This window comes from Hypanus sabinus, chromosome 11 (genome assembly GCF_030144855.1).
Source record: "Hypanus sabinus isolate sHypSab1 chromosome 11, sHypSab1.hap1, whole genome shotgun sequence".
Classification (NCBI taxonomy): domain Eukaryota; kingdom Metazoa; phylum Chordata; class Chondrichthyes; order Myliobatiformes; family Dasyatidae; genus Hypanus; species Hypanus sabinus.
The window spans coordinates 22,453,424-22,466,096 of NC_082716.1; the positions used below are offsets into that span (position 1 = coordinate 22,453,424).

Sequence of the window (12,673 nt, forward strand, 5' to 3'; positions counted from 1 at the left end):
CTGGGCTAGTTATTGAGCAGGATGGAAAAAGGGATCTTATGTTATCTTTTGTAGGAAAAGGTAATTTTTTTGAGTGAGTTTTAGGAGGAGGTACAGATTTGAGCTACCAATGGATACATTTAGAATTGATATGGTGACACAGTAGCATAGCAGTTATCACAACAATTTACAGAGTGAGATGTAAGATCAGGGTTCAATTCCCACCCCTGTCTGTAAGGAATTAGTACAATCTCCACTTGACCACTTGGGTTTCCCCTGGATGCTCTGGTTTCCTCCCACATACAGTTAGGGGTGCTATGTTGGTCCTGGAAGCGTAGCAACGTTTGCAGGCTGCCCAGCACAATCCTCACTGGTTTGATTTGACCCAAATGGAGCACTTCACTGCACGTTTCAATCTACACATGACAAATACAGCTAACCTCACTAGTCTCTAAAATCATTTCCCTTACAAAAGATATTTGATTCCCAAGTTTTAGCTCAAGTGGCAGAGGCAGAGAGACCAGGAAGGAAAAATTACATGCGTGCATAAGGCAAGGCAAATACTGGATGACTGAACATTGGGTGCTAAGGGGAATTCAGGCATCGGTTTAGACAAGTTACAGATCTTTGAAGACTGAGATTGCATGTTGAATCCTGGATCTCTCCTGGTTTCTTCTATGTGCACACTAGAGATGCGGGTATTAGTCTGCACCTACCATGACTGAAATGTCTGGGCTTGCTGTCTGTGCCACACAGTTATAAAGGAAGCATTTAATATGCTTCCAGGATAATCAGGATAATCAGTAGAGTTAATACACAAAGCCACAGAGCTCAGTATTCACATTATTTCATGTGCTGTAAGTTAACCCACACATGACTGTTTGGCTATGAGCAGAAGGAGAACCAGATAACTTTGCCAGCAATTTAATGACCCCAAGAAAGCTACTAATTTGACCTAAAATTTCTGGTCATTTGTAAAATGTACTGGGAACATTAGCTGAAACTCCAGAGCCCTGGCTGTACAGGTGTCAGTTCAATTCATGTTACTTAACGACCTCTGAAGTTGCTAACTGATAAACTTCCAATGTGTGGCGAGTACAGAGCCAAAGGAAGGGCTAAAGGGAAGGTGACATTCTAGATGTTTTTGGTTGGTGTGTTGTAGGATTCCTTTAAATTTTATGTACTGTTTTTTCTCTCAACTTCCCCATTGCTATTCAGTGATAACTACACTATAATATTGGGTAATTTGGTCACTTAGTCATATTCAGCAAAGTCAGTACTCAAACATCCGCTTTCCTTGTTGATTTACAAAGGGCTTTTGCAAGGAATTTGCTGTCAGCAAATCTCTTGTGATTAAAAAAAGAACAGCAGCACACATTGGGATCTGAGTGTTCAGGACAAGCAATCTAGCATCTCCAACCAGTGGGAAGAGTTTGCAATGAGCAGCTTCAAGCCCGAACTTGACTGTCAGACCATGGAATTCAATACCAGGTCAGGGACAGAATGTAAGTAAGGTAACACATACAGAGTGCTGGAGGAACTCAACAGGTCACGAGGGGAATGAACAGTCGACAATTTGGGCCAAGACCCTTCACAATTCCTCTCTGTATATGCTGCCTGACATGCTGTGTGTGTGTGTGTGTGTGTGTGTGTGTGCGTGTGCGTGTGCGTGTGAGAGAGTGTGAGTGTGTGTGTGTGTGTGTGTGTGTGTGTGTGTGTGTGTGTGTGTGTGCATGTGAGAGAGTGTGAGTGTGTGTGTGTGTGTGTGTGTGTGTGTGTGTGTGTGTGTGCGTGTGCGTGTGCGTGTGAGAGAGTGTGAGTGTGTGTGTGTGTGTGTGTGTGTGTGTGTGTGTGCATGTGAGAGAGTGTGAGTGTGTGTGTGTGTGTGTGTGTGTGTGTGTGTGTGAGTGTGTGTGTGTGTGTGTGTGTGTGTGTGTGTATGTGTGTGTGTGTGTGTGTGTGTGTGTGTGTGTGTGTGTGTGTGTGTGAGTGTGTGAGTGTGTGTGTGTGTGAGTGTGTGTGTGTGCGTGTGCGCGTGCGCCCTTAACTCCTGGTGGAGTCGTTGGGGTGCTGTCACAACAAGCTTTTTATTATGCTCATCATATGGCATGTCCTGGGCACCTGAAACCTGGCAGAGCCCATCCCTCTCCAGGGTTTTTTTTTACGAGGTCGAGTTGTTAGCTCGACACTCAACCCAGGCACAGATGGAGAGCATGCAAGGGAGCCGGCCAGATTTGAACTTGGGACCACTCACCCCGAAGTCCAGCGCTGATGCCACTACGCCTAGATATTCAGCACCAGCACCTCTTGTGCTTAAGCAGATAAGGTGACAGGATGTAACGAGAGGCAAGAGGGACAAAAGGGAAATGTCTCAGATCTTCAATGATAATTATAGCCCAGAAGAAAGATCTTCTTGATGTCACAATTTAGTTTAAGCATCAAGTAGATCATTTGGTAGTTACTAAAACACCTCTCCATTAAAAAATCATTTATATTAAAACAAACTGGGCTACAGTTTTTTGATTTGAAAACTGCAAATCTATTGCATCAGTGTTGCAACTTTGTGGAATCGAAACAGTTAATGTTGAGATTCTCAACACGACTTCAGTATTACACAACCTCTAGAAGAAAAGGACAATTCATACACTGAATTCCTGAGTTCACTGCTTAATTGCATGTGTGAAGTTGATGCAAATAACTCAACAATTATCTTTCAAGCAGGTTTATTACAAAATTTTGAACTGCAAGGTGTGCCTTCTAATTTTCCCAATGTCAACCCAAGCCAGCTTTCTGTCATAGCACCCTGTTTGCCTTCTACCTTGAATGCACTTGGTTACAAGAGACAGTGATTACTTGTGTCATAAACAACACAAGTCTTGTGACACACTTAATTGATTGCCAATCGATGCTGAGTATCCATTGAAAAGGTAAAGCCCAGTCAAACTGGGTAAGCCTGACCCTTTATGTCAACCTGTCAATCTTCAGGCTATGCCACTCAGGGACTTGTGCTAATATCATTTTGTGAATGTATGTGCTGGATCATAATTATATGTGCTTGTGTGACTATATGGATGTATAGAGTGTGTTTTGCACTTTGGTCCCAGAGGAACGGTATTTCATTTTGCTGTGCACATGTATGGTCGAATGACAATAAACTTGAACTTGAAACTGTGGAAGTGTAGTTATTTGGTAACGGAATTCATACTGAATTTTCAAGGTAACCCCTCAGGACTTGCACTACCTTTAAGTTTAGTTACCAATTGTAGAAGGATTCTTGGTGATCTCATTATTTGCTCTTCCCCCCAGCTCAAACCACCATTTTGGCCAGATTTTTAAGGACAAGGGCGCCTGAAGAAAATTAGTTAAAATTCATTTTAACGGATCCTATGATATTTTAAAGTTTCTCTGGAGAATTTACCTGAAACTCATTCTAGAAGTATGCTTCTTTCAAACCTTTCTGTGCTTAAGTATTTCAAAGCATCAGAGGCCAAGATGAGCCCTGGTAGATACTTGAGAGGTATAGATCAGCTAGCAGTTGGATTCCTTTTCAGAGAGTAGAAAGGTTGAATACTTGAGGGCACTAACTCAGTGGCCACTCTATTAGGTATACCTGCTCGTTAATGCAAATCTCTAATCAGCCAATCATACAACAGAAAATGCAGAAAAGGTCAAGAAGTTCAGCTGCTGTTCAGACCAAACATCAGAATGGGGAGGAAATGTGATCTTAGTGACTTTGACCATGGAATGACTGTTGGTGCCAGACGGGGTGGTTTGAGTATTTCAGAAACTACAGATCTCCTGGGATTTTCATGCACAAAAGTTTCTTGAATTTACAGAAAATGGTGCAATAAAACAAAACCATTCAGTTAGCATGGTTCTGTGGGCAAAGACACTTGCCAATGAGAGAGTTCAGAGGAGAATGGCCAGAAAGATTGGAACTGACAGGAAAATGACAGTAGCTCAAACAAATCATGATTACAACAGTGGTGTGCAGAGGAGACCCTGAACGCGCTACACACCGAACCTTGAAATGAACAGGCTACAGCAGCACAATATCACTCAATGACCACTTTATCAGGTACACAAGATACCTAACAACATGGCCACTGAGTGCAGATTTAATGTGAGCAGGGAAGTTTAAAAGCCATGTGCAGGATATATTTATTTTTACACAGAGATGGGGTGGTGGTAGAGGCAGAAACAATAGTAGCAGTTAGATGGGCTTGTAAATACGCAGTAGGGAATTGGATGCACACAGAAAAGATTAGTTTAGTTTGATATCGTGTTAACGACAGACGTTGTTCCATTTCCAAGTTTTATAAATCTCACAAGGATTATACTGGATACTGTTTACACTGCATGAATATTTATTCATTTTATTTGATTTAGACATACAGCACCACAACAGATCTGCACTGTCCAATTACACCCACATGGCCAATTAACCTACTAACCCATACATCTTTGAAATGTAGGAGGAAACCGGAGCACCCGGAGGAAACCAATGTGCTCACGGGGAGAAAGTAGAAAGTCCTTACAGGCAGTGGTGGGAATTGAACCTGGGTCACTGGCACTGTAATAATGTTACACTAACTGTTATGCTATCATGCAATACAAGAGCACGGAGGAAGGCACCACAACTCTGACTTTCCTTTAATCCTTTTGGAACAGCTCATTTGTCACAACGTTGGCTTGCAATAGGCTTTCAAACAGAACGTGATAGTTTGCAAAGCACTCAACTCATTTTACTGGCTTCCAACTACTCAGAGAAAGGGGCTTTCTCTACGGGTTCTGTACATTTTACAGGGATGATTTACGTACCTGGACAATCTCACTGTGTACATTGCATTTTCCGAAGTCTTTTCCCATTCTAGTATTGTGAAAAAATTGAATGATTTCCACTTTACGTTAGTAACAGGTTTCAATGAAGTGCCTGAAGGTTTAAAAAAGAATAGCGTTAATTTTTCATTCATCCAAGTACTGGTCAGTTTTCTCTTCCTCATAAGAGCAAGAGCTTAACATTGAATTTGTGTGAGATCTAGTAAGTCTGATGTTTAACACAAAAAAACGAATGATAAAATCACATTGCTGTTGGGCGTCATCGAGTTTTCGTTGACTATGGATTTGTTCATGGGGTTTTTGTGGCAAGATACTGCTGTTGTCCACGTTGGAACCCAGCTGGATTTGAGCTCAGTACCATCCAGCCCAGTCATAAAATCATAACGTGTCTTTAAAGATTTCTTGATACACAGCGAGCATCTATATATCACCTGGGTGCGACTTCACTATTTTGTCATCAAAAAGCATCCTGTGGATACCGTAGTCTGCAACTAAATAGAGAATGATGGAAATACACGGTAGGCCAGGCAGCATCTGTGGAGAAGCATTTTCAGCAGGCAGATGACCTTTAGAAGAATGAAAGGAGATCTTATAAAATTATGAAAGGGATAGCTAAGGGGAAGCTGTTTCTTCTGGTAGGTGAGACTAGAACTAGGGGACGTAGCCTCAAGATTCAGGGGAGTAGAATTGGGACTGAGATGAGGAGGAAATGCTTTTCCCAACGAGTGGAGAATCAATGGAATTCTCTGCCCAATGAAGCAGTGGAGGCTACCTCAGTAAATATATTTAAGACAAGGTTGGATAGATTTTTGCATAGTAGGGGAATTAAGGGTTATGGGGAAAAGGCAGGTAGGTGGAGATGAGATCAGTCATGATCTTATTGAATGGTAGAGCAGGCTTGATGGGCCAGATGGCCTCTTCCTGCTCCTATTTCTTATGTTCTTATCTTATTTTGCCAACAAGATGTCACGGGCTTGTCACAGTCACTCTGCTTCCCCTCTCTCCATGTTGCTGCTCCAGCTGCTGTGTGTTTCCAGTAGTTTTTGCTTTAATTCCTAATTGGTAATGTGGAGAGTGCATTGAACTAGCTCAGTGCTAGTACCAATCATCTGACATCGAAACACACTTACCTGTTTGGCCAGAACTACAGAGTACCCCGCACTGCCTTCCCTTCTTCTCACATCATTAACCCATGAACCTCTCCTTGGCTCTTCCACAGTTTTAATCTGCTCCTCAGGTGCGCTCCTTTCTAACTTGCTGCAAGTTTTGACCGCGAGGCGAGTTAGCAATCTCAGCTTCGCCATTTTCACCAGCCTACGCACCCAATCCTGAGCTCGCTACCTGATGAAGTCTTCCTCCCTGCTTTTGCTACCCCTAAAGTCAACTATAAATTATTAAGTCACAGATAAAAAAAAAACCAGAAAATGCTGGAAAAAGACTCTTTCGCCATCTCTAAACATCAATCTCGGAATTCCCTCCCCAATTGCTGTGGGATCAGTTCGACAGGGCGCTTCTTTTCGAGGAAGATTGCAGACCAATTGTATATGGATGAGATTATGTAACCCGTAGATAGACCGTTATGACCAACCTATCGTAGCAACCAGAATTTATAAGTTACGACGGTTTTTAAATATCTAAACTGCATGTGGACATTGGCTGGATTAGATCTGAACGTGACCTGCGCTTGCACGGAGCGGCTGGGGTCTGACTCCGGAGCTCTCCACGACCGGATCCGCTCTGGCTCGTAAACGAACTGGACGGACTGATTACATTAGAATGGGGGGGGGGGGGGTTTGATTACAGGCTGTTCGGCAGCCAACCAAAAAAAAAATCACCCAGCAAAACTGCCAGCCAATTGTATATGAATCTCTGCGACTCAACCCATTTTTCCAGTTCTTGTTTGGTTTAAATTCACCTTCCTTGACAACCCCAACACGATTAAATTACATCCGCCGTTCTGTTTGTATGTTCATTCATGACTAAAGCATTCAATCAACTCTGTTCCGATCGGAGCATCGATCGTCAGATTGGCCAGATTACCTGAAACGTGCCCAAAGTGAAGACAAAGAATGATAAATCCCAGTGTAACAACACCACAGCCCATAGTGAGAGGAATGAGAGGATCGGCGCTATTAAAACTCCGGGCGACAGGCAGCAGCGATTCTCTCCCGGTGTCAGGTAAGTTTGTGCCCGTACGGTGTGGCTCAATCGAGATAAAATGGAATCACCGAATGAACCAGTCCTCGCAAGTTTGTTGTTCAAGTTCCTCGCTGCTTCTCCTAAATCTACTCCCGATTGCAATTAAAGACTTTGCTTGGGGGCTGCCCTCTTTCCCGGAATAGCCAATGAAAGGAGAGATCTGCTGGTTCTACCAGTCGTTGCCCCTCCCAGCCACAGTTTGCAGTGTGCTGGAAATAAGGATATCCCCTCCACCAATAAGTAGGCTCCGTATCCTCATACTGAGCACCGCCCTTTACACCTGGGTAATGCAGGTAATTCCACAAGACGTGTCCACTGTGACTCACTTCCTTGTGGTTTCGTGTGATAAAAGAAGTGGATTTCGAGAACGAACTTTTCAGAAAGTTTCTTTGGAAAACTTCTTAATGAACCGATAATACCGAAACACACATAGCGCGGAAGGAAGTGTCGCCTGCGTTGTCTCTTTAACCACTTTTGATTGCCCACAATCTTTCACAATTTCGCGCGTTAAAAGTGACGGAATGTGTGGCAAACTATTTTAAAGTCCGAGGTTCCGGTTCTAATTCACCTTTGTGCAATAAATTCTTGCATTTCACTTTGTTCTTGTATACTAAGGAAAAGATTAGATTAATCACCCAATAATTCTCTGTCCTTATCAAAATCTATCAGTTTCTGGAATAGACTTAATTCGTTTGATTTCTTTCGCTCTTCTTGGTAACAACTAGGAGTCGTAAGCAGGATCTTCGCCCAACTCGTCCCTGCGACCGGGTTATCTGAGCGGGTCGAATTTGCTTGTGTTTGGCTCATTTCCTGCCAAACGTTTTCTACCTATGTATCTGACCAACTGTCTTTTCAATGTCATAATCGTACCTGCCTCTGGCAGCCTCTTCTATATGTGCACGATGGAGTCGTCTGTCAGGTCCATTTTCAATCTTTCTTTTTTAAAAATCTCTGCCCTGTTGTGGACTCCCTCCCCCCTGGCTGTTCACCATATCCGTTCCGTGTTTTACAGCTTTCTCCCAGACCCCTCCTAATCCTTCCCATAAGAACCCCCCGCCCCCAGTGCTTGCACCCTACAACCGTCTGTGAAATAGCGCGCCCCAAAATGGACCCAATATTGCAACTATGCTCCAATCGGACTTTGGTGAAGATTGATTGCATTCCCTATCCGCGCTTACGTGATGTCAAATACCTCATTTAGTCTATTAGAGCTATCTATGCCTCTCACTTTTAAATATTTATTTATTGCAATCCCTTATTCGTTTTGCCACGATCGAAAGGCTGTGCCCTCGGTGTGAAAATGTGGAAACGAAAACAATCAAAGCAGCGGTTAATGTCTTCATCTTTTAGTAACCTGAAGAATGTAGACAGGCCTAGGAGAGGCAACAAAACACAGGAGCTTGCAAGCAGAGGCTGCCCTGATAAGGGGTCTCGGCCCGAAAAAATCGACAGTTTATTCTCCCCATAGACGCTGCCTGACCTGCTGAGTTCAGTATGTTGTGTGTGTGTTGGACAAGCTGGGTCTAAAGTGTCGGAAGCTGACGGGAGACCTGACGGAAATATATAAAATGATGAGGGTAGACAGCCAGTATCTCCCCCTCCCCCGAGTAGAAACGTTTAGTATAGTATTAGAGAACTGTATTTTAGGTGAGAGGCGGGACGTTTAAAGAAGTGCCAGGCAAGTTTAGCTTTACGCAGAGTGTCCGGTGCCTGGAACGGACTGCTGAGGTAGTGTGCCGTTTATGATACGTTTAGACAGAATCACGGGTATGCAGGGAATGGAAGGTTCTGGAGCACGACCAGGCAGAAAGGATACAGTGTGTTTGGCGCGGACATCGCGAACCGAAGAGCTTGAATCGGGCGCGGTTCTGTAGTGAGCTGAGGAGGCTGAAGGTGCCCAGGTTTCAGTTCCCAGCACAGCCGCGGCCGCAGGGAAAGTTAGCAGAAACCAAATCAACAGTAGAGTAAGAAAAACTTGTAACGAAGCTCAGAGCTTTGCTGTCACTAAGATGCGTTGAACTTCTGTAATTTCTGTCCTAGACGGCCCTGCCTCGCTAATACAAGGGATTGTTCCGGTTATGGAATGGGAGATCAAAGTTCAAATAATACGCAGAGGTATGTGTAGGGATGGATTCTATTAACACAGAGAAAGAACACACTTGTCTCACTCACAGTGACCCTGGCCGATGTGGGATATTACAGAGATAACGGGCAGTGTATCAGAAAATCGGAGCCAGGTTTAATATCACCGGAGTATGTCGTGAGATTTGTTGACGTTGTGGCACCAGTAAAACACAATACACAATAACAGAGAACACTATGAATTACAGCAAGTATGTATATTAACTAGTTAACTTAAGTAGGTAGTGCAAAAATAAAAATAAAAAAAAGGTAGTGAGGTAGTGTTCATGGGTTCAATGTCCATTCAGAAATCGGATGGCAGAGGGGGAAAAGCTGTTCCCGAATCGTTGAGTGAGTGCCTTCAGGCTTCTGTACCTCCTCCCTGATGGCAGCAGTGAGATCGGGGTGATGGGGTCCCTAATGATGGACGCCGCCTCTTTGAGGCACCGCTCCTGGATACTGCAGAGGCTGGTGCCCAGGATGGAGCTTACAGTTTACAACTCTCTGCAGCTTAATCCGATCCTGTGCAGTGGCCCCCCGATACCAGACGGCGATGCAGTCAGTTCGAGAGCTTTCCACCGTACATCTGCAGAAATTCGCGAGTGTGTTTGCTGATACTCACTTTCTAATGCTTGGTTGGCTTTGAAGGAGGTGGACTTGTAGTTACGGGTTTCACTCGCACAGAGGCGACTGTCGAGGTAAACTTTGATCATTATGTAGCAATATTAATGTTGCAAAGCAGCGCAGGAACAAAAGGATCTCAAAGAATGACAGGATTGGCACGACCTGAGGACTAGAAAGTAGGAGAAAGCTGAGCTCCGACGTGTCCAACAACAACTTGGCAAAGCATTGACAGATGAGTCCTGTAGTATGTTTTTCAACGGGTTGAAACCAAAGTAATGAATAAGTAGGATCTTTTCCACGTTTATTCCAGTTAACGTGTCCCGAGTTTAAATATAAACAGTTGGAATAATCGCAACTGCCTACGTGGAAAATATAGGTGTGTTTACACATATTCACTCGCATTGTTTAGCAAATCTGCAAAAGCGTCTTTCCAATCAAATTTTTACGGAGTCTACGAAACCAGTGCCACAAAAATTAATCCTCTGGTGAGTAAAACAGAAACAATTCCTATTCTGTCATATCGCAACTATGACACTTGGTTAAGAATGTGGTAATGTGGTCCCGTCTGGAGATGTGATCATATACAATGCTGGAAGCCTGGCCAAGTTTGCCGAGCGCGCCGGGATTTCCACCAGTAACCACTGTACCGCAGAGTTTTACATAAACAGGGAAATATTTGCAATTATGACTTACGTTGTGCAATAAATTCTGTTGTTTTCCCCCAAACTCTGATCAGAGGTTGACGAGGATGAAGGAGACCGGAGGAATAAAGATTCCATTACACGAGGAAATCTGCAGAAGCTGGAAATTCGAACAACACACACAAAATGCGGGTGGAACACAACAGGCCAGGCAGCATCTATAGGGAGAAGCGCTGTCGACGTTTCATGGAAACATAGAAACATAGAAAATAGGTGCAGGAGTAGGCCATTCGGCCCTTCGAGCCTGCACTGCCATTCAGTATGATCATGGCTGATCATCCAACTCAGAACCCTGTACCTGCTTTCTCTCCATACCCCCGATCCCTTTAGCCACACGGGCCATACCTAACCTCCTCTTAAATATAGCCAATGAACCGGCCTCAACTGTTTCCTGTGGCAGAGAATTCCACAGATTCACCACTCTCTGTGTGAAGAAGTTTTTCCTCATCTTGGTCCTAAAAGGCTTCCCCTTTATCCTTAAACTGCGACCCCTCGTTCTGGACTTCCCCAACATCAGAAACAATCTTCCTGCATCTAGCCTGTCCAATCCCTTTAGAATTTTATACGTTTCAATAAGATCCCCACTCAATCTTCTAAATTCCAATGAGTATAAGCCTAGTCGATCCAGTCTTTCTTCATATGAAAGTCCTGCCATCTCAGGAATCAATCTGATGAACCTCCTCTGTACTCCCTCTATGGCAAGAATGTCTTTCCTCAAATTAGGGAACCAAAACTGCACACAATATTCTAGGTGCTGTCTCACCAAGGCCTTGTACAACTGCAGTAGAACCTCCCTGCTCCTGTACTCAAATCCTTTTGCTATGAATGCCAACATACCATTTGCCTTTTTCACTGCCTGCTGTACCTGAATGCCCACCTTCAATGACTGGTGTACAATGACACCCAGGTCTCATTGCACCTCCCGTTTTCCTAATTGGCCACCGTTCAAATAATCTGCTTTCCTGTTCTTGCAACCAAAGTGGATAACCTCACATTTATCCACATTAAATTGCATCTGCCATGAATTTGCCCACTCACCTAACCTATCCAAGTCTCCCTGCATCTTCTTAGCATCCTTCTCACAGCTAACATCACCGCCGAGCTTCTTGTCATCCACAAACTTGGAGATGCTGCATTTAATTCCCTCGTCTAAATCATTAATATATATTGTAAACAACTGGGGTCCCAGCACTGAGCCTTGCGGTACCCTGCTAGCCACTGACTGCCATTCTGAAAAGGTCCCGTTTACTCCCACTCTTTGCTTCCTGTCTGTCAACCAATTCTCTATCCACATCAATAGCATACCCCCAATACCGTGTGCTTTAAGTTTGCTCACTAATCCTGTGTGGGACCTTGTCAAAAGCCTTTTGAAAATCTAAATATACCACATCCACTGGCTCTCCCCTATCCACTCTACTAGTTCGTCCTGATGGGTCTCGGCCCGAAACGTCGACAGGGTTTCTCCCTATTGATGTTGCCTGGTCTGCTGTGTTCCACCAGCATTTTGTGTGTGTTGTTCAAGATTCCATAACAGTTGGGCACAATGATTACTGATTCTTTAACTATCAAAAGTTACCAAGCCCCTTCTCAGCAGTGTTATCAAATATACCCCGTGGCCACTTTATTGGGTACCTCCTGTACATAATAAGGTAGCTACTGCGTGTAGAAATTGTCTACAAGGCATAGAGAGCAATGTCAGGGCAATACCTAGAAAAGTTTTGTCAAGAGATTTGCATCTTGAAGGACACAAGAGGGTGAGGATGGAATAGATTGGAGAAGCAATTTCAAAGCTTTAGTTGCCCAAGGCTAAACTGACCTTGGTAGCCTGAGGCCATTTGTGGATGCTGGAACAGAATGGATGGAAGGAAACCAAGTCCTTCAGAGGTTGTAGAGTTCTGGGAGGGACAGCGATGGGGAGAGACAATTGATTTGAAAGTAGAAGTTTTTAAAATCAAGGCAGTGTCAGAGGAGGTAAGCAAATGCAGTTGAGATGTATCACTGAGTTCTGAATACACTCAGGGGCCACTTTATTAATTACACCTGTACAGCTGCTCGTTAATGCAAATATCTAATCAGCCAATCACGTGGCAGCAACACAAAGCACAAAAGCATGTAGACATGGTTATAAGTTCAGTTGTTGTTCAGAACAAACAGGATGGGGAAACATGTGATCTAAGTGTCTTCGATAGTGAAGTGATTGTCGGTGCCAG

At 43.8% G+C, this 12,673-nt stretch overlaps 1 protein-coding gene across 1 annotated transcript in view; it reads right to left on the reverse strand.

Moving 5' to 3' along the window:
- The window catches only part of LOC132401764 (tissue factor-like), a 30,579-nt gene extending 23,484 nt beyond the window's left edge, over positions 1–7,095 (reverse strand). Inside the window, exons 1-2 of the mRNA XM_059983941.1 lie at positions 6,859–7,095; positions 4,801–4,912 (exon numbers count right to left, since the gene is read on the reverse strand). Coding sequence (XP_059839924.1) covers positions 4,801–4,912; positions 6,859–6,922 — 176 coding nt within the window. The 5' untranslated portion in view covers positions 6,923–7,095. The remainder of the gene's footprint in view (positions 1–4,800; positions 4,913–6,858) is intronic.
- Positions 7,096–12,673: the final 5,578 nt, after the last annotated feature.